General features: G+C 39.6%; 3 protein-coding genes across 6 annotated transcripts in view; all 3 read right to left on the reverse strand.

The window, feature by feature from the left end:
• Positions 1–391: 391 nt before the first annotated feature.
• LOC125708725 (NFX1-type zinc finger-containing protein 1-like) lies at positions 392–9,885 on the reverse strand. Its single transcript, XM_048976475.1, has 17 exons — positions 9,516–9,885; positions 9,215–9,270; positions 8,865–9,002; positions 8,090–8,191; positions 7,739–7,897; positions 7,394–7,477; positions 6,661–6,774; positions 6,099–6,260; positions 5,653–5,865; positions 3,944–5,560; positions 3,705–3,833; positions 2,975–3,129; positions 2,755–2,898; positions 2,506–2,599; positions 1,707–1,994; positions 622–1,523; positions 392–420 (listed from the first exon to the last, which is right to left on the reverse strand). The coding sequence occupies exons 2-16, from the start codon at positions 9,216–9,218 to the stop codon at positions 1,426–1,428; spliced, it is 3,501 nt and encodes a 1,166-aa protein (XP_048832432.1). The 5' UTR covers positions 9,219–9,270; positions 9,516–9,885; the 3' UTR covers positions 392–420; positions 622–1,425.
• Positions 9,886–12,328: 2,443 nt separating this feature from the next.
• Positions 12,329–15,992, reverse strand: timm21 (translocase of inner mitochondrial membrane 21). Its single transcript, XM_048976495.1, has 6 exons — positions 15,408–15,992; positions 14,566–14,628; positions 14,217–14,314; positions 13,505–13,578; positions 12,886–12,991; positions 12,329–12,748 (listed from the first exon to the last, which is right to left on the reverse strand). Exons 1-6 carry the CDS (start codon positions 15,688–15,690, stop codon positions 12,656–12,658), a joined length of 717 nt encoding a protein of 238 aa, XP_048832452.1. The 5' UTR covers positions 15,691–15,992; the 3' UTR covers positions 12,329–12,655.
• A 616-nt stretch (positions 15,993–16,608) lies between these two features.
• The window catches only part of neto1l (neuropilin (NRP) and tolloid (TLL)-like 1, like), a 69,596-nt gene continuing 64,584 nt past the window's right edge, over positions 16,609–21,620 (reverse strand). For 2 of the 4 annotated variants that reach the window (XM_048976487.1, XM_048976486.1), the window contains one exon: positions 16,609–17,495. In XM_048976487.1, coding sequence (XP_048832444.1) covers positions 17,459–17,495 — 37 coding nt within the window. In that variant the 3' untranslated portion in view covers positions 16,609–17,458. Of the gene's footprint in view, positions 20,928–21,620 lie in introns of all 4 variants that reach the window. The other 2 variants (XR_007382532.1, XM_048976484.1) reach the window with 2 other exon arrangements.

Consider the following 21,620-nt stretch of genomic DNA (forward strand, 5'->3'; position numbering starts at 1 on the left):
CCTGTAAAGGTGCCATCGCTGCTTGTATGTCAGGGTCCAAAGGTCGCAGATTTGCCTGGCATCTACCTCTAGCATGTGCTCCACTTCCTGCAGCTCCTGCTTTACAACCATTTCTAGGTTCCTCTTTATGTCACTCGTCATCTAGGCAAATGTAGGCAATCCATAGTTATTTATTAACCATTTCAAACAGGCTTTATTCGCTCGTTATCAGGGTGGGTTGGGTACTCACATCCACTCCACCAGTGCATGCCGCTTGCCTCGTTTCCTCTTCCACATGATCACTTGTCACATACGCAAGATTGGTTCCGTAGGTGGCAGTCTGCCCCCTCCAAGTGCTCTGGATGCCTTCCTGGGTGTTTGCCGCCTCCGGTACCATCTCATGGCCAAACTCGGCTCCTACCACAGACTGCGGTTCTCCAGCTGCACATGGTATTCCGCTCTCATAATTTACAGAAACAATTCCCGTCCCACGTCCCACACGTAATGCTGTTACGTGAGCCAACTGGACGATAAATACTATTACAGAAGTCAAGCTACAGCTAGCTAGTTTTGTCCCGTAAGTGGAAACACATTTGTATTTTCTGACACTGACGTCCAACAACATCGTTTTTTGAGACGTACCACCATCCTCCAGAGGCACCACTGGGGAGAAGCGTCTGGAGACTCTTGGATCATTGCTTGCAGGGAAGCCTAGATCCTCATCGCTGCTGATAGCTGTGTCACAGTCCTCTGTACCACTGCCTGGTTGGGGAAAAATGCATGATCTGAGGCATACAATTATATCTGCACTGCATGCATTTTTATCGTACAATATACTATGCAAAAGACTTACAGTAAGCAGTCAAAGAAAACGTTTTTTAAATGATCTTCATGTGTAAAACTGTGATGTCTGTCAAAGTACGTCAGCTTAGCTACTTCAAAATTTCTCTGAAAATCACCCAGTATTTGCAGGAACTATTCAATACACCCATGTATTTCTGACATGACCACTACCCTACCTTGTCTGGCTAATCAGCACCTGACAGAAGTTATTTTACCAAACTAAGTTAATTAGTTAAATGAAATTTTAAATGCATGGAATGGCTGAGGTGCCCCTGAGGAGAAGCTTGGGAACTGAAGTGGTGTTCATCTAGCCATCAACACATACCAGTAACATTTTGGAGAACAGAAGAAATTGTTGTGCATTTTTTATTGCGTTATTGTTAATTTGCACAATTTTAAATGTTAAATTGTGTTTTTTTCTGTGCAAATATATACTACCTAGACAAATAGCCTTAAAAATGTCTTTGCCTGCCTATGACTTTTGTACAGTACTGTATATATGTCCTAGTCTATATATTTACACATATAGAAGTTCATTAAAATATTGATATATTTAGAATTATATAAGTTACAAGTTCATTACACTGATTTTGGTGGACAGTGTCACACTAAAGAACTTAAAGCACAACCCATTTGGAAATCCTCTTCATCATCAGATGAATACATACACTCTGGGTCAATTTCACTGAAGTCTGCACAACCTACAAAGAAAACAGCAACAAACAAACATAGTATGCATCAAGTAAACCGTAAGAGAAACTCCTAGGTAATAAATATTGTCAAAGCTTTTTCATATAATCTACGAGAAACAATTGCATTTAAAAATAGATCTGCTTCCTGTAATCTTATGTGCATAAAGGCTTCTGTCACTATCCAGCAGGTACCAGTGTCTTCCAGGGTCTCTTGTTCCAGTGTGTCTGCTTCCTCCTCATCTTGTTCTTCCATGCCACTAGAGAGCCGACTGAAAACCCCCTCCTCTTCACTCTCAGGCCGATCCTCTGTCTCGCTGTCGCTACCAGATGTCACGCTCAAGGTCTTCCCTGCACTGTCACTGTAGACGTCCACTGTGTCATCCTCTGCTGTCTCTGTGGTGCTACCGAATGCCGTGTCCATTTCATTGTCCCCTGGCCCAGCCACCTTAAGCTCTTCATCCCCAAAGTCATCATTGTCCCCTGAGCGGAGTAACACTCAGTAAATACATTCAGACAACACCTATCAGACTGTAATGAATGCTGACAATGAAAAATACCTGCATTTACATTTTTAAAGTATTTTAACTCTTTGACCCATTTTCTCTAATTAGTGATCTGGCACAGTGTTAGGCTCTCGCACTATCCCAGGCAGCACAGGGCATACCATAGATGGAATGCCAGTACGTCACAGCCACAATTTAGAGACACCAGTCAAGCTGAGTTTGAGCTACGGGAGGAACCCAGAGTACTTGGAGGTAAGCCCTGAGAATTTCAAGAGAGGATGAAGGTTCTGCCACAGTGATTACCATCCATCTACCAAAACCAGAAGCATTTGAAGAATTCAATTGTGTGACTCAGTGATTCCCAATCCTGTTCGTGGAACTCAGAGCGAGCAACAACGCGGATTGGCCGTGGGTCCCCGAGAACCGCACTGGGAAACACTGATGTAGTTTAAATGGCACTGTTCACAAAGCAAGAGTAGTTTCCTCACCTTGCCTTGAAGAACTGCTCAGTATAGAGACTCCAAGCCATTCCATCATAATTGACTGGCTTTTCGTTTCATGAGGAGAACATGGACCACCAGGCTAAATGGGAGAAGAAAATCATCATCATCAATCACTGCAAAACATACAGAGAGACCATGCTATATAAACATCTGGGGAAAACAATAATCTGGCTAGAGAAAGCTACAAAGCATGATTAATTATAAAACACTAGTATCTGTGGGGACCTCACTGACCTCTACATTCCCGAGGCTTATTCCATGAAGAGCAACAATGTACTTAGCCAGCACCATCTCATGGACGATTCCTTTTGAAGAACATTCCAACAAATAAGTAGCTTTCCCAAGTTCTTCCTCCGTGATCCTTCTCTCAACAAACAGCTGTAAACAAGTTACATTCTTAACCAGAAGAAATGGCAGCGGACCTTAAATTCAGAATGTATAAAAAGCAACATACCTGCTTATGCATTAATTTCAGGTGCACAGGTAAGCTCTTTCTAAAGGAAATCTCCCTCCTGAGATTCTCCAGAGAGACGCTCTTCAGACTGCCGCTGGAGCTTTGCCCTCCAACCCTGACAAGCCCAGAAGCACCTGGCAAAAACTGAAGTACTCCTACACAGAAATGCATAACAGAACTCACACTTCACATTTTACATCTTATATGACCTTAATTTATATGGCTTTATAAAATCATGCAATTTGACATTAAATTACATTTTAATTACAGAAACTACAAAGTGACAGAATTTTACTGAACTTAAGTATATTTGCCAAGGTATGTTTTATATATGTATATATATAACTAGGATAGGGGCGGCATGGTGGTGCAGTGGTTAGCACTATTGCCTCACACCTCTGGGACCCGGGATCTAGTGTCAGCCTGGGTCACATGTGTGTGGAGTTTGCATGTTCTCCCCATGTCGTCGTGGGGTTTCCTCTGGGTACTCCGGTTTCCCCCCACAGTCCAAAAACATGCTGAGGCTAATTGGAGTTATTAAATTGCCCGTAGGTGTGCATGTGTGAGTGAATGGTGTGTGAGTGTGCCCTGCGATGGGCTGGCCCCCCATCCTGGGTTGTTCTCTGCCTTGTGCCCATAGTTTCCGGGATAGGCTCCGGACCCCCCACGACCCAGACGGATGAGCAGTTTGGAAAATGGATGGATGGATAACTAGGATAGACAGCAGTACCTTCCAAGAACGTATCCAAAGTATAGTCTGTGTGGCAAAGCACCAGAAGAAGACTTTCTGATCCTGTCCCCCAATGATGGGAATTATCCAGGAAAGCTCTGATAATTTTGAGGCCAACATACGTTTTCCCTAAATAAAACAACATATACCAACTGAATACAAATTTATCAGACAATAAATTAAAAACATTCATCATAAAGGAATATTTCAACAAGCATGCTCTGATAAAAGAACCTGACCTGTTCCTGCTTGACCTTCAATGACAGCCAACTCCTTAGTTAAGGCTAACTGCACAGCTTTCAGTTGGGAGTCATCCAAATTCAGCTCCTCCTTACTTGGCCACTCACTGAAATTTAAAATGTTCTGAAAGTGCTTTTGACTCAGGGCATTCTTTCTATACTCTTGTCCCCCTTTTTCATTAATTCCTTCATGTGCAAAACCAGAAACTTCTCCTTTGACTGGGCTATCATTGATCAATGCCTGAAGACTATACTGATGCAGGTGATTCAGCAGATATTTCGGTGCTGAGATGTCCGTCTCACAGCTCACAATGTATTTTTGCATTGGTAGGTTTTGTTCTGCCACTTCCTGAAGACTTTCAAGAAGAGGCCTGTAATTTTCAAAAACCACAGTAGCGTCAACCATTGTAAACGTATCCAGTGGAGTGATGTCTACCATTCCTGCTCTGCTTTCTTCAAAACAGAGCTCCAAAATACCCTGAGTCAATTCATTCATGACCTGACTACAGATGGTAGCAAAAATGATTGTGTCAAAACCATCCTTTGAGAGGCACAACAGTGTTCCATACATTAGTTCCTTTGAACTCTCCAGGTTGACTAGTTGTAAGTTTTTGGGGTCAAACTGAATTTTGTAGATGATTCCTTTGCTTGTGTAAATTGGAGAAGCGATATGGACATCGAAATAAACGTGACTGCATAAAGATGAGTCAACATTCCCTTGGCACCAACCCTTCTTATCATACTTTAGAAGGCGGGTGATCCTGTCTCTAAGTGGCTTCACAAAGCTCTCCCTAAGGAGACGAAAGAGTGAATCCAGGTAGGTCTTGCTGTCTTTAAACTTCCCACTAACTGATGAACTCTGAGTCATGGTTACCTCCTTACAGGTTGGCAAAATTGACATTGATCTCCAGTTCCCAACATCTGAATCGTGCTGGTGAATTTTTTCAAAGGTATGAGAATCTGACTTTATGATGCCTTCAGGATTTTTTCCTTTCAAATGAGCAATCATCTTTAGAAGTTTCTGTAGACGATCATTTGATTCCTCTGAAATGAATAGCCCTTTAGAATGCAGATGTTGATATTCATTTTGTAGGAGAGCTGCACAAAGGGACACATCATTGACCTTGCAGGGGAACTCTTCAAGTAAGAGCAAATAAAAGGCCACGATTTGGTTCAGTTTAGAAATGCTTTGTTCTCTCTTGATATGCTCATCTTCCCTTCCCAAATCCATCACAAACTTAGGCAGAGTCCTCGTTAAAAACAAAGACTCTTTCACGGTCATAAGAAGATACCGTATATTCTCCTTGTACATCTGACTGCTGCATGCCTTGTTTAGGATATCAAAAATGACTGTCGTCAGAGCGCTGGAATTATCCTCCTTATTCAGGAGCTCCTTAAAGCCACTTCCAGGAGCTACTAAATTCATAAGTATTTCAGTCACCCCCAGTTTTTCGATTTTCTCAAGTGCATATAAGTCTAGCTGATTTTTGCAATATAAACTAAAATCAGTTCCAGTTTCAGTCAAGGTATCCTTTAGAGGTCTATAAATGTTAGACCGGTTTTGCTGATTGTCTGTCCTGTATGAAGACTTCCATTGAATGTCATTTGTCTGGGTTCCTGAAAGGGACAGAGAGACTTATGAGCAACAATGACCACAGTATCAACTTGGCTGCAAAGATAAAACAATTTGACTATTAAAAAACTCTTACTCCATTGCCTTGAATGGTGATTCCATGTAGTGCCATGAAATTTGCTATGCGCTACAAATCCTGCAGCTCTTTCGAAAGGGAATTGTCTATTAAAGTGGTTTATCCTTCTTTGTGCTCTTCCACATGCTCCAGCACCTCTCCCGAACGACCGGGCCAAACCGCCCGGGGTGTTTCGAGAGTCAGTCATTGTGAGTTTCTTCCCACGATGCTCACCTACTCAGAAAGCAGCCGGAAATTCCTGCTTATTCATCTGTCGTTCAACCAAGTTTCACTTGGTGTTATTGTATCACCTGTTGCTATTTCAACACTTACCACTCCTAAAAATATGGCAAAATGCACATTTCATTCAAGAAAGAATATCATTTATGGGGAACAGGAAATATATTCCAGGAATACAAACAAGGAGCCTGACACTGAAACCATTTACTCCATATGGACTTGCATACCTTGTGGGTGACTGACTGTTGGATACTGCCTCCTACTGTGCGGCTGACTTTTGCTTTGTGATTGGAGGTTTATTGCTTTTGCTGCTTCAGATTGGCTGCTCTCAGACCGTCGCTGAGGTCCACTACCACTTGACTGATGGGGAGGGCCTCTTGCAGGGAATTCTATTTTTAAAGTCACAAAATACCAAGGTCAAACTAAATTAACGTTTCATATCAACTTCAAAATAATTCCGTGTTTTAAATTCTTATGCTTTGTTATTTTATTGTTCCACTAACATAAATACCTCTGCCACTTTTCAGATAAACTTGTGCTAATCGTGGCATTTCTAAAACAACTTCTATGCATTACCAAATTTGTCACAAAGGATATATTGTATAACAATTTTTATTTACTCCGTTAGTTTCAGGACTCAATGCCATGAAATATACAATTGTCCTCACAACCAAGATGTTCAGTGCTCTTAATTTCTATATTAAGTTAACATTACCACTGAAAAGCTGACTAATGGATTATAAGGGGCATGTGTTTCTAAGGGACTTTTAACAACATGTTCACCAGTACCCTTTTGGAGTTTATCTTTGCTTTTTCCAGTTTGCTTCTCACTTGTGTTTACTGACTGGGTCAGCTGAGTACTTTTCAGAGGAACTCTTCGCTGCCAGGGTCCAGGGAGCGTCCCTGAGTGAGGAGAAAGGTTTTGTGTCAAGCAAACACACCTGAAATGCACTCACAAACCATGATTATCCTCAAACAAATGAACACATTTTTGATTGACTGCCATTTCAAGAACTGTTTACATGCTTCATGTGGTTGGAAATTCAGGTAAAATATTAATCTGATATGCTTAATTATAGTCAACCTATTTGTTCCCTATTTTTCAATTCATAATACCTTCCTAAAGTATGAATGAAATAAACAGTAATGTCAATGAAAACATGAATGAGAGTAAATGTAATGTTGTCCTATAACCTTGATTTTTTTTCATAGTATTTCTTTGTTATTACATATTTCCTTTTCAACCCTACCCAGGAAGCAGGTAGAAAAAACATTTCATTACACACATCTAGTTTGTGTATATGACAAATAGAAGTTGAAACTGGGGAACTCTAGCAAGGAATCCTAATGCAGATCCGCTTTATTTCCTCTGTTTGTCCCATCCTGCCTGATGTACTGATAGTATTGGGTAACCAGCTGTTAAACATCCACGGTCCGTGCCTTCATGCAACCGTGACATTGTCAAATACTGAACAACATACAAATCACAAATAAGACAAATCTTGATGGAGACCTGTTTTACCTTCTTGATGTCTGGGTTTGTCAGCTCCACTCCTAATTTGAGACCCAGTCTTGAACTTTAAGTGGGACTGGGTGCCCTCAGCTGCTGGAAGTGGACTGATATGAGATATTCTGGATGTTTACATGCCCTGACTGATGAGAATAACTTGGAAGGAGACAGTAACAGCTAATAAACAACACCTCCCAAGGTTTACTTAGTAATTTTCCAGACAAAATAGACCTATTCCAGTATTATTTTAATTGTATACATTCCCTTATCTAATGTGCCTCTTCAGCTGGTGTTACTTATTATTGAATGAAACAGGATGAAGGACACATGGCTTTTGCAGGAGGGTGATTGTATTACCTTGTGGACGACTAGGTCTATCACATCTCCTCGCTGAGAAAGGCCCACTTTGTCCTTGTAAGTTGGGGTGAGTCACACTTGTGGCTGGATTGCCAGGAAGCATTCTTTGAGCTCCACTACCCATTAATGGTTTCCCATCCCCTGACTGACGAGAATAACCTGGAAGGAGACCGTTAATAAACACCATCTCCCAAAGATTACTAAATAACCTCCCACGCAGGTTAGAACCTTTTCAATCTTCTTAAATTTATACATTTTCTTACTTAATGTGCTTCTTCAGCTGGCGTTACTTATTACTGAATAAAATAGGGAGAAGGCCAAATGGATTTTGCGAGAGGGGGAATGTATTACCCTGTGGACGACCATATCCTTGCAAGTTGGGGGGGGTCACACTTGTGGCTGGAGTCCCAGAAAGCTTTCTTTGAGCTCCACCACCCAGTGATTCAGAAGCCCCTAAATAAAGAGACAAACGCTAAAAAAATTTATATATGGAAATGTTCACTGACACTGACAACAGTGAATTTTTGTCTAATATTGTCGATACTGATAAACAGTTAAGCTGTGACCTACTTGCTGAGTAACGGGGGGAGGCCAGGTTTGTCAGTGCATAATGGAAGGACCATACATATTTTTTTTATACTATAGAAAACTAAAGATTGGTCTGTGGGCCAGATTTAACAATGAATGTTAAACATGAAACCAGTATGATGTAGGCGAGTGTTTGATATTGGGTGGGGCTTTTAAGGTCTATTTATTGCACACTGTACTGAGGATAATCGTGCATGCAGCAAATCAAACTTTTAACATTAACCAGGGTTGCCAACTCTCATGCATTTCGTGTAACATTCACGCTTTCGGACTTTCATGCTCACTTAAGAAATGCTATGGAAAATCTTTATTTCATTATGAACCTAAAATTAGCTACATTAAAAGTGTTGGGGTAGCCTGAAGACCCTATAGAATATTTACAATAATATTTACAGACAGCGGTTAAAGACGTGTAAATGCTGGTGCTAATTTGTCTCAATCTGAAAATCTCACGCCAGCTAGCTGACCAAAGTTGGCAACCCTTCTTGGAATTGTTTGCTTCGCAGCATTTATCTAATATCCAAAGGTGGGGTCTGACCCTGTGGGTGGCTGCAGCCTCTTCCGCGCCCTCTTCCAGCTTGGGAACCTGCCCTGTTTTGTGACTGGCAGCTTCTTCCACTACTTGCTTTTGACTGGTTCTGCTGTCTGGGCCCAGACCCCTTATACCGAGAAGACCCTGCCAAATGAAAAACAAGTATTTCTCAAACCTCCTCTTGCTAACCTGCCCAACTCCCAAATGTGTTCAGCATAAACAACAATATGCGTCCTTCTTGCAAGAGTATATTACACAAACAATTAAGAATAAATTTAACCTCTATTAGGTTTATGTAACATGATTCTTATATACAACAATTAGTAAAGGACGTTTTTAAGCGAGAAAATACGTACGCATTTTTGGGAAGGTTCAATCAGTCGCTCCGAGTACTGGGTCCATATGTTGGTATCTAAATGAGAACAGTTCATATTTAATGACACCGTGCACTAACGCGTTTTTATGTAGGCCCTATATCTGGAGAAAACTCCAAAACGTTAGAGGGGAAGTCGTAGCAACCGCGGCAATTTCCTTGTACCTGGATTCCGTAGCTGGGAAAGAGACAATATGACAGGTATTCCGGTGACACCTATTTTTCGCTAAAATGCCTGTTAAAAAGCGTTCCTGCTGAAGGTAGCGGTTTCATGCACTACTTGCCGTTTGAAAGTCACGGTTTCCCAGCTCCTTCTGTGCGATCCCCCATGTTCCCAGCAGCCGCCGTACAGCCCTAGCGCATTCCGCAGAGATGGTCCGTTCCGAACGACTCGGCCTTTACGGAACGATAGGAGCCGCCTCCCGTCTGAGAGCCGATTTCTTTTTTGTTAATTAATATAAGCCAGAACAATATATTTTCGTCACACTACACCGCCATGGGCACTGACTGATTAATGTTGTGTCTATTACTAGTTCCGTTTGAACTTGGAAGTGGGAAATTCTTACAGAAACGCCCCCTCAGTCGGAATTCCAAGATTTTAAACTGATTCCTATAGCTTTAAAAACTATCTGTCCCACAAACCCCTCTGGATTACAATTAAATTTAAAGTAATGTGAAATTTTGACTATTCATGATCATGATGCAATACTTCTCTTGTATACGGAGAACTGGTTAACTATTAACCGAAGGATATAACTTTTTGGATAGCAAATGTGATAATAAGGTCTTAATGTCGGTCTTCATACACAAATGTTTCCCTTTACCAGGTAAAATATATTCATACATTATGGACAATTTAGACATGATGGTTTGCCTGACTGTATGTTTTTGTACTGCTGGAGGAAGCCCACGTGACACATGGACATGATGGAGAACACAGAGCAGAGGTGGAATTCAAACCCCAAGCCCTGGAGGCGTGAGACAACACTGTGAGCAGATCTAAATTAAAGCCTGCCGATTTCAGTTTGCAGAACTTGTTTTCGCTGCTTCTCTATTCAAAATTCTGTATTTGAACCTGGATTTGCATGTCCCAATATAATCCCTCGGTTGCCTTCGTCCAAGACTAAGATTTAAAGCTTCTAAGCGGACCGTGTACAAAATAGTTTTAAGAACAGGAATAATCCGTACTGCTTTTACATGAATTTAGTCTAAAGATACAATGGCCTTTCTGATGTCAGGTGAGTGCATTATGATAGCCTTGGACATAACTGCTATGCATTCACACCTCTATCAATGGAGTAGGGCATTCTTACTTTTAGGCATAAACAAGGTATCTGTGTGGCACAAAAAAAACATGCTTTTTCATCCAAACTACTGCCATATTTCTCTCTTCCCTCAACACCAGAGAAGTACAGGATTATTTCAGATGCCCCCCCCCCCCCCCAACTATCAGTCACTGCACAGTCCTCTGGTTATGATACTACGGATGTTACATAGCTTATGTAGCTCCACACCCTTCAACTCTAAGGAGCAGTTTATCTTCAGGAGATAAAGTAAGAAGGATTCACTTTTTTCCAGGTCTATATACCTGTATCATCATCTGTTACAAACATACCTGGTGAGGAGAGACAGATGTAGGTAGTTTGCAGACTCTTTACAGGATTTTATTGTGTGATTCATGGATCGGGGGGGGGGGGGGGGGGCACTGTTGCCTGACATCTCTGGGATCTGGGTTTGAGTATCTGCCAAGTTTCCGTGTGTGTGGAGTTTGCATGTTCTCCCCATGTCGTCGTGGGGTTTCTTCCAGGTAATCCGGTTTCCCCCCACAGTCCAAAAACATACTGACGTTTACTGGAGTTACCGAACAGTGTGTGTGTGCACTGTGATGGGTTGGTACCCCATCCTGGGTTGTTCCTTGCCTTGCACTCATAGCCTCCATACCCTCTGCGACCCTGAAAAAGTTAAGCAGTTATGAGAAGATGGATGGATGAATCTATGGAATGGTGCAAAACACGGTTCCATGAAAGTTGTCTCTGTGAGGACAAAGTGAGATGATGGTGTGGTGACTGATGGTGGGCCAGTATTCACCATCATGCTGAAGGTCCAGTCAGTAGGTAGACCGGATAACCATCACTGCTTCTAATTCAAGCATTCAGAAACACCACAAAAAACATTACTTTGGGTTTGGCTCCAGGATTTAATTCATGCAAGATTTGAAATGCCAGGAATATTCCTAGTTTGTAGAACGTGACAGGAGATTTAAGTGTGGATAGACAGAGTGAAAGAGTAAGATGCTTAAGAATAATTTTCCTTCTTAACCATGATTATTTGTTTTTTCTGGAGCTGCGATCACTTGTGGAAAGACTGTGGGTCACTAGCAAAGCATTTGGTCGTAGCCAAGTGTCACTGAACCATGGATAGTTTCACCAATAAGTAAATGTACAGCAGGCAACATACCTGCTGTTAGATCTCAAATGAATAATAACGTACATTCTAGTCTGCTTTACCTGACGACTGGCAATGCTCCTCTAGATGGACGGATACTTCAGGTCGTCCTTCAAACATGCACCACTGGCAGCCATGATGTCGTCGATGCAGCAGCCCCGCGCCCGATCACACAGTAAGCCGAGCAAGTCACAGAAGTCTTAAGGATGTTTCTCTCATCTAACCCTACGTGAAAAACTGGAGCCATTCTGCCCCCCCCCCCCCCCCCAAGTTTGCTTGCCCCCCCCTGCTGAAGGACACTGGTGAACCACTCTCAACAGGAGATATCAGAGCGAAGAATAGAGCTAGAGGTGTATACTTAGCTATAAACAAGTAGACAAGTAATTTAGCATCAAATAAACATATCTCACGACATAATTCCATTAAATTCATTAGCTGTTAGTCACAAGTTGTAGGAGTATGAGTGCAAATTCACATCAACCTTCCTCATCTGTTACCAATTTAAACTTACTGCAGAACGGCAGCAGTAGATGTACCGATTTATCAGTTTCAAGAGTATGGTGTTTATTAATGCATGTGCGCCCCCTTCTGGAGGTTTTCAGCCTCTCAGGAATCCATTCACATTTAGTCATTGCACCCTTTAAACAGAACATTTACTAAGAAAATACATTTGAATTTATTGGTTACAAAACTTACTTTACTAGCAGTACAAATCAGAGCTTTAAAACACTGATTAACATCCAGTCTTTTCGACATTAGGTGAGCAACTCATAATATATAAACCACAACAATCCTGGTCACCTTTGCATGTATGAGACTTGACCATAAAGGTCTTTTCAAATGGAGTGATGTCTCCAACACCCCACTGTTGGCCATGCCCTCAAGGGGAGTATAAAAAAGAAATCAGAATCAGTACAACATTTTCATTCCCCCTGAGGCAGCCTGAGATGGTCCAAAAACAATCTTCATTTGGATAATCTTATCTGTTATCTTCAACAATGATGGTTCTCCGTGGATATGTATCAACATCCACAAAAATGTAGCGAAATTCATACTGCCCAGTTTCAGGATTCTATTAAAATAAAAGGAGGGCGTTAAGTACGCGTGGACATCAAGCGAAGCACATTTTACCTTTTCAGCAGACTCAGCACAAAAGTCATGACTGTGAAATCAAAGAACTGAACTGAAAAAATGAGGATGTGGTATTACCTCTTTCATCTCTGTGTGCACCGTGCCCTGCATGCGGGGCTCAGCACCCTGAATGTAAAATTTCAGCTGCATATGCTTCAGACCATCCTTAATATACTCCACATGGCTAGAGGAGGAAAATACGCTCATAAGATGTGCAGACTGACAAAGTAGCAGCCGACCAACAGTAGTTACCACAAAACCTTCAACAGATTCAATTTTTATCCTTGAATAAGCTATACAGCTGGGGATATTGATGGTGCCACAGAGGTGCATGTATTTAGCTGACATTTTTGTGACTAAGTGACTAACAAGTGAGAAAAGCTTGAGGCCAGAGAACAGGGTCAGCCAGTGTCCTTTGAGCAGTTGGGTAAGGATTTGAACCCACAACCTTCTGGATATGGGAAGATATTCCTAACCCACTCTCCTTTGGACAGAGGAGATATTTGCAGTCATCTATATGTCCTCTGTATATAGCTTTCAATTATGCAAAATGTAAATGTGCAGTGGTGAGGCTTTCCCTTGACAGTTTTTGTTGTGTCCTCGCAAAACTGAGCAATTACCTCAAAAACATGCTACTGAGGTCGAGAAAGGTTAAATCTTACTTAGATTACTCCATACTCCAGCACGGTGTCCTCACCTAACGTGCTGCCTTCTGCCTCGTCGAGTTGTTTCTCCGTACCCTTTGATTGGCTCTCCAAAAACTCCAATGACCTCAAGTTTTAAATGGAAAATAGTGCTCAAACTTTATACAAAGTCTGAGCAAACTATTACTACACGCACACGCACACACACACACACAAGTCTACCTATCTAAATGGGGACTGTCCATTCATTTCTATGGGAAAAACTTTAATCCCAATCACGACACCCTTAACCCCTACCTAGCCCTAACCTTAAAAATAAGTAACTAACCAAAATACAAGACTTTTGGAACTTTTACTTTTTTGATTGCATTGACAGATTTTTATAAAATTGAGGTTATCCAAATGGGGTCCCCAAAAGTAAGGAGGTTTCAGGTTTTACCGCACTTTGGGGACATTTTGGCCCCCAAATGTGATCTATGCCCCCCCCCCCACACACAGGTTTGTAATTATATCTTTGTCAAGACTCCATTCATTTCTAGGGGGAAAACTCTAATCTCAACATGACGACCTTAACCCCCACCCAGCCCTAACTTTAGTAACCAAAAAAAGTACGAGAAATTAGTTTTTCAATTGCAATCACAGGTCTTTGTGGGGACCTGAAAAATGGTCCCCACAACATTAAAGAAAACACACTTTTTAATCACATTGTGGAGTACATTTGGTCCCCAAAATAATCACACACACTTTTTAGACGGCCAGACTTACTTCTGGATGTGCTCTGCATTTCTCCAAAGCTTTCCCATAGATCTTGCTTGGACTTGATGATGAAAATAACTCTTTAAAAACAATGTACAGAAGGCCTCCTGTATGACAAGAATTATTGGGGTGCAGTGAAAGGAGGGGGGGGAAAAAAATCAGCTGGTAATATGCTTTTTAATGAGTTTGCAGTATGCATTTATGAATTTAAGATTACAAGCAAATGGCCCATGACAAAAGAGACGAAAAAAAAAACAGTAATTACAGGTGTCAAAATGAAATAAACATCACTTAGCAAAAAAAAAAAAACATTAGATCTACTTATCATATACAATTCTAATGAAATGCAGTAGTTTACCTGTAACTCCAATCCCAATAACCACGACTATCAAGTAGGTGAAATCTTTGCTTGCTTGTTTAACTACAAAAAAGTGACAAATCAGAGAACAAGCAGTATACAGAAAACAATTCAGATAGCATCCCGTTTACATTCAGATAACAGTACAATTTGCGTCATTAAACAACGCAACAATTTTCAAACAAAAATATCACTTCTGACTATTTATAATGGGGACGTAGCTGAGTAGGCTACGGACCTGGACAGAAGGTGTGTGGGGGGATTAACCCCGTGGCCTCAGACATTAATCATATTGCGCATGGCCCTTTACCCCTCACTGCTCCATATCTGCTGCATACTGGCTGGCCCAGCTTAAGGAACCCAAAATGTGTCTCATTGACCGGGTATGCGAAAACCTAAGAAATATGTACAAAATATGTATGGTACAGACGTAAACCAATTAGAATTGCTTTAGAATTTAGTGATTAGTTATTACTGTTGACACACCACAGCACACAGAGCACAAAAACGAAATGTGTCCTCTTCATTTAACCCATATGTGAGACGGCAGGGGGCAGCTAATTCAGCATCCGGGGAGCAGTACTTGGGGGCGGTACCTTGCTCATGGTATCACTGAGTGACTGTGCCACAGTGGTGCCTTGCTGATCAGGGATTCGAACCTGCAATCTTTCAATTACGAGTGGGCTTCCCTAACCATTAAGCCAGCACTGCACACATTTATTGTCCTATTGTCATCACTTCACGACAACGAATCTGAACGAAGGTCTGTCGTACTGCAGTGAACATTATGCAAATACAGTTAGAAAAACTGAAATTGCGTGAAGACTGTCCTTGCTCCTTACCTTTCTGTGTAGCCGAGATCGCCGGATCGTCGCCTCCCCTTCTTGACACGGTCACCTTCCTGTTCTCACTATCCTTAGCTTTACTCCTTAACCCAACGTCGAGGGAAAATCCCCGTTCGAACTGACAGGTAGGGCCGCAGCAGGGTCCCGCCAAGTTGAGCGAAGGAGCCGGAGCTCCGGCTGCGCTTCGCTGGACGCGATTAAACAGCCGCAGGGCGCACCGGGCTGCCCGAGCCTGCTGAAACTGAAAGTACGCGGCTTTGATTGCCAAAGAGTACACCATACTGTCCTCTGTCAGGGATCGAGAATCTGCAACTACTGCTGATATCCGTTTAGCCCCTGATTAACGCGCTGCATAAACTTAAACTACGTTGAATACCGAAAATGACATGGCAGCGAGCAGAAGCAACTAGGTAACATACGCGTCCCAGATGACTTCGCATACAGAGTGAAGTATAATTGCCTAAACCATAATCTAAAATCCGATGTACAACGAAGGGGCAATATGCAACGCTCGGCCCGTATGTTTCGTCATTGGAGCGACGGGCAAAAAGCTCCGGAGAACTATGGGAAGTGGTGTTTTTCAAGTCATGTAGCCAACCGTTTAGAATTAAGCTCGCGGTCCACTCTTTAAGAAGACACCAGATGACACCCAAAGTGGGTCAAATTATGGTTCTTAACGTAGATTTGATTATATTAAGAAAATTACCGTTGATTTTACTGTATGTTTTCACGTTTACTTGGTTTAAACTCAAGTACAATCTTTAAATAATACGAACAGACGAAAAGATTTTAAAAAGATATTTCATGACGCGGAATATTATGTAGCTGGTCAATATAATACGTACAACGAAACTCATCAACCAATAAATTGCGCTTTGTGTAAATTGAAAGTAGTAGTCTAATACATGTCACTGGCTGTCCCCACTTTGTACGAAATGAAACATTTTGGAAATACGTAGTGATGAAATTCAAATGAATTTGAAGTGTCTTGTGAGTACGTTACACAAGTGTGCAAGAGAAATTAAAAAGACTTTTTTTTGGATTCCAAGACGAGCCATTATACACTTGATCATTTTATAAGTAAGAAAGATACAATTAGTTTTATGCATGTTTTTTTCTTTAATTTATTCAAAACATATTTCAATTATCAAATAAAATATCACTATCCAAAGGGAAAAAAATCTAAAACATACACACATCTTGCGTCTGGGAAATGCCCTAACATAATAAATTTATCATTTCAATCGTTTACTGGTACACTAAATATAGTTTGTGTTTTCTAAACGACAAAAAATTTTGCAGACCATAATTTTCAAATGTGTAGTTGAGCCCTATTAACTATCAAGACTTTATTTAGTAAAATGCTGTGGCAACTGTTCATTTTTCTAACAATATTCCACCTGAAATAATCCCAGGTTTGATATCCAATAAAGAATTAATGGAAAGCAGAATTCACTAAATTTAAACTTTTCGTCCCCAAGTTATAAGTTGCCAGCGAATTCTACTGCAGTGTTTCCACTGTCCTCATTTGAGCCTCTCCTAATCTAAGAACCTACACAACATACAGTACATACAGTGGTTATTTGTTGCTAATCCCGTAAGGGCAGTCATCTTTAGCAGGAAACACAATCTGTGATTTGCTTACGTAAGATATGGAACACTCAATCACTCTTAACTGGGTTTAAGGGATTCCAAACAGAATTTCACCAGAATATTCAATTTTAACTTCCAAATGAATAGTTTAAAAGTTTAAAAATCATTCGGTTTGACATGTTCAGATCCCATTTAATGTGCACGTAAGTTACTGATTATTGAAAGAAATTGTTTCAAAAATCTTTGAAAAATCCTTCTCAAATTCAGTGGCCATACAGTTTTCAAAAAACACAAGCAAATGCTTTACATCTTTGAACAAAGAAAAGACTCAACGCATTCACAAATTAAGAAAAAGTATATTTTTTTCCCCTTGATAACAGTTAATTGGTAAAGTCACATAAAGCAACAGTTCTTTCATGGTAGATGCAGGGTTTAAGAGTTAGTTCCGTAAGTTGTCAAACTTGGCAAGATGTAGAGCGTGGATGTATCTGCCTGTAGGAAAATGAAAATACTGTTAGTTTCAGTAATCACCTATTTTTCTGAAGACGCCTCCTTCACATGGGAACTACAGTGGTGTTTATACTTACGTTAATAAAAATCTAATGTATATGTTTTTTTATCAACAATTTCAAGATGAGTAAAAATACGCACATTCCATTCTTCTAAACAACGTGATCAAGCACACAGATATCCACACATCACTGTAGAAAATAGACCCGTTTCAGTAGGTTTATATAAGGTGTTATAAAACACAGTCCTCGTGATTCTCATAAAGAGCGTGGGGTCTTGTCACAACTAATCACTGACGCTATATTTGTTATTATGGATATTACAACAAACATTGCATTTTAATATAGCATTTTTATATTTTTATACACCATGTTATTTTGTGCTTTTGCTCATCACACATACATATATAAAATGCTGTATGTATAAATTGTTAGTAACTAGTTATAAGGGTATATAAGGGACCATCGTTATCTTCCTGTGAAATGTGTAATGACGTGATGTATTGCATAAACCACCTTGCATCTTAATTTTCATACATATTATTTTGTTACAATGTATCATAATTGTTACTTACTTGAAAGCATGGTTGGAATGAAACAGACGAGAGATAAATATTTAACATAAACTTTTTTCAAGTCAAGACATTAATTACAATCTTAACATAGCACTTGCAAATTAATGGTCAACTGTACACAGAGAAAAAGTTGGAAAAAAAGAACAAAGGGATTGTATATATATGAATCAAACCAAAAGAATAAGAAACACATCAGCATTTAATGTCAACTGAATTGCAAACTAAAATGATCAAAACGACAGACTCACATTCAAGAATCAATAAAAACGGGGCTTTTTGCCAAAATGTAATAATAATAATATGGGACAGACAAAGACGTTACACTTAAATTCCATAAATATGGATTTATTAATTCATAATTTTGTTATAGTTAGAAATGTTTGAGTCACTATTAGCCAGTATATGTCAGTTTATTTAGCAGCTTATTACATACTATTATTTGTTATATTATGCAGCAAATGTCAGTCATAGCACCTATCCACACAAAAGCAAATTTGACAGTCTCCCTAAAGAAATTGCCTGAGCATTCAAAAATATTAATGTTTTTAGACATATACATATTTTTCTGTTTATCTGGCATCAGTTATGGGCCACAAATAACTCAATTTTTTTCGAGTTTCATGATGTAAAAGCTTCTGGAACTGAAAAGCATAATTTCTAATGAGCACACTGGAATTCATCAGGAAGGAATATCAAAGTACAGATTCATTTTCAGCTGGCGATGAGATCACCCTTAATTTGAAAAACTGGAAGATAGTGTTAAGAGAATTTTCTTTTGCATCTTCAGTTTTTGATGTTGGTCAGATTGGCAATACTCATGCAGTTTATTAATAAATACAGGCAGCAGTAAGCAGGCCACTACATCAGGCTACTATCATTTTGTGCTTGAATATTTTAGCGTTCATGGTTCCTTAATCTGCGAGGCACAGTGGCTTGGCAGACAGTATGACTGCCTCCTACTGTATGTGGTGTTCTGTGGCTTATCACTTGTTTCCTCCTACAGTGCAAAGAAATATGGTCAAGCTAATTGGTATCTCTAAATTGCCCATGGAGTGTGTGTCCCCTGTGATGGACTGGCATCCCATCTAGGGTATACACCAGCCTCATGTCCCCCCACCCCAGAGATAGTCTCCTGTGCCCCTGTCCAGGATTTGCAGTTGGAAGGCGGATTCCTTGATTGAATATACCGTCTCAGTTTTGTTTACAAATCAACCGATTGTGTCATGTCATCTGACCTTAATCTTAGCATCTGGGACCTATGTCACAGAGCGAGATTTGTTGGTTAGCTAAATAACTTGTCGTATTTAAAGTACAGTTACCCCAGTTTAAATATACTTTATTGTCATTCACTTACATTTAGCCAGGACTACCTTAAATGTGACAGATAATCTGGCTAATCAACAAACCCTACTTCGTGATGTATGCCCCAAGTCTTACACAATTCAATTTTTATACAATGACAATAAAGCACTCCTAATCTAAAATATATATGTGTATATAATGTTGCTTATGCATCCTTACATATTATATTGTTAACTTTCTTAATACCTATAATTGCTTAACCACTTTCTGAGCTAAACTTAGGTCTTCTTTACATCACACTCTTGAAAACATCTTGTAATTTGTTGGATGATTACAGATTCACACCCTGTTCACTTTCCTATTATGCAACAAGCATTGTGACTATAATGCTCTTTATAACTATTCCAGTTGCAAAATGGCAATTTAGCTCCTCAACCGCGTTGCCATCTGGAGTTCTGCTCAAAAGCCACATCTTGGAGCGTGCTGGTGATATCACTGCTTGTCTTGGCATACAAATGAATAGTGCAGACAAGGCAGAGCAAATAAGCAACAAAACTTTATGAAAATGTTCACAGAAAATCAATTAGATTTATTTTAAGAAAGGATTTATTGGGAAAATCTGCTCTGAAAGGCACCCTCCTGGTTAAGAGCTGATCTGCTTCATAATATTTGCATTAGAAAAGTTTTTTTTTAATTGCTTAGATAGGTCACATGCTGCCAGGATACACAAGTTACATGTGAAGATATCTGCACTGAAAAGAACTGAAAATATAATTAAATTAAACAATAAATCTATGTGTTATTTATAACCAGTTTGGAATATATATGTTAATCTTTTAGCATGCATTTTCTTATTTCAGGATTAATATGATCAAATTATGTTAACCTATTTTGAAGAACCCAATCAGTCAGAAAGTGAATGAATGTGAATAAGTACTGATAAACATATTAACATTCTTAGTTTTAAAGAATTATAAAGACATGCACACGTTATTTTCTACAACTGTGAAATTTCTGTAGAAAAATGTAGTTAGAAATAGTTAATACAAGAAATAATTTACATATTTCTTAGAAAGGTACAGATTTTAAGCCTTTAACAAAGGAATTGCATCGTAAAACATAAAGGGGAATTGCCATGCCTTTCGTAAAAAATCATCCAGAACAAAGGTTTTATTTTTTTTTTCTTTAAACTGAAGAATCCTTTAAGCAAGAGAATTCCTAAAATTACTCAAATAGTTTTTTCTTTTATTAGAACTAAATTGGCTGTTTCAATATCTTTCCAGTAAATTCACAACAACAGAAAAGGTGAGCAATAATAAAGGCAATGAATTAGCCCATCTGATTTCAAGTTTCACGGATGGTACCCATTGCCAATCCCCCCAGTCAGTCTCACTATTAGATTAACATGTATTACATTTAAAGTGTTTCGCTATAAAGTGTCCACGAATCATCATGCTGGTGTATGTCTCCGGTCCATGTGTTCACAATGCAGTGAAGCTTGTTCGTACTCATCCAGGATTGCACTATATTCAAGACGTCTATATAATGAAAACAATGCACATGTAATGCAGAACAGAAGCAAGTACATTGCAAATCATACACTGTTCAAAGTGACACAATAGTGACGTTAAATATCAGAGTGAGAACATGGTGCTTTAAAAAAGGACAGAGAAATGGTTAGGAAATGTGGAAGATTAAAAATGAGCAATTTAACGAGGGAGAAACAAAAATGAAAGCATTAAAGCATATAACTGCTGTTAAAAATACAGTTGAGAGAAACAGATAACTGAAAATGTAACACTTTAATTCTAAAGATTTAATACTAAATGTAGCAATTTCAAATTATTTTCAAAAACTGACTGGTAATAACTAGGGCCAATTGCAATGAATATCAAATCCAGCTGCAGGTTTGTGTGGTATGTGCCGATTATCTGATCTGTTATTAATATTTATGTACTCTACCTGAGTCCTATATCAAACTGTACAAGTTTAACATTAAGTGACTGTATAATTGAAAAATCTGGGTTCACATTATCATGCGTAAGGGTATGAAATTCACCTGTGGACATAAGTGCAATTCATGCTGTCAAGTTACGGTCCCCATGAAAAGCTTATAATGGGGACTGTGACAATGTTGAAGTCATTCCCACAGAACAGCCTCCCACAGCTGATAATATTGAATTAGAGCAATTTATAGTCAGTGCTATAGTCATTTTTGAAGTTAACAAGTA

Source organism: Brienomyrus brachyistius, chromosome 15, assembly GCF_023856365.1.
Source record: "Brienomyrus brachyistius isolate T26 chromosome 15, BBRACH_0.4, whole genome shotgun sequence".
Lineage (NCBI taxonomy): Eukaryota > Metazoa > Chordata > Actinopteri > Osteoglossiformes > Mormyridae > Brienomyrus > Brienomyrus brachyistius.

What these genes read in the sequence shown, in the direction of transcription:
- timm21 (XM_048976495.1), bottom strand. Translation starts at nt 15,690, where the DNA reads ATGGTGTACTCTTTGGCAATCAAAGCCGCGTACTTTCAGTTTCAGCAG. An exon ending in AATGCAGAGCACATCCAGAA is followed by an intron (nt 13,579 to 14,216) that starts GTAAGTCTGGCC and finishes TTAAAACTTGAG; the next exon opens with GTCATTGGAGTTTTTGGAGA. An exon ending in TGCACACAGAGATGAAAGAG is followed by an intron (nt 12,749 to 12,885) that starts GTAATACCACAT and finishes TTATTTTAATAG; the next exon opens with AATCCTGAAACTGGGCAGTA.
- LOC125708725 (XM_048976475.1), bottom strand. An exon ending in CAAAGATAAACTCCAAAAGG is followed by an intron (nt 6,261 to 6,660) that starts GTACTGGTGAAC and finishes CTTTAAAAATAG; the next exon opens with AATTCCCTGCAAGAGGCCCT. An exon ending in TTTGGATACGTTCTTGGAAG is followed by an intron (nt 3,130 to 3,704) that starts GTACTGCTGTCT and finishes ATTTCTGTGTAG; the next exon opens with GAGTACTTCAGTTTTTGCCA.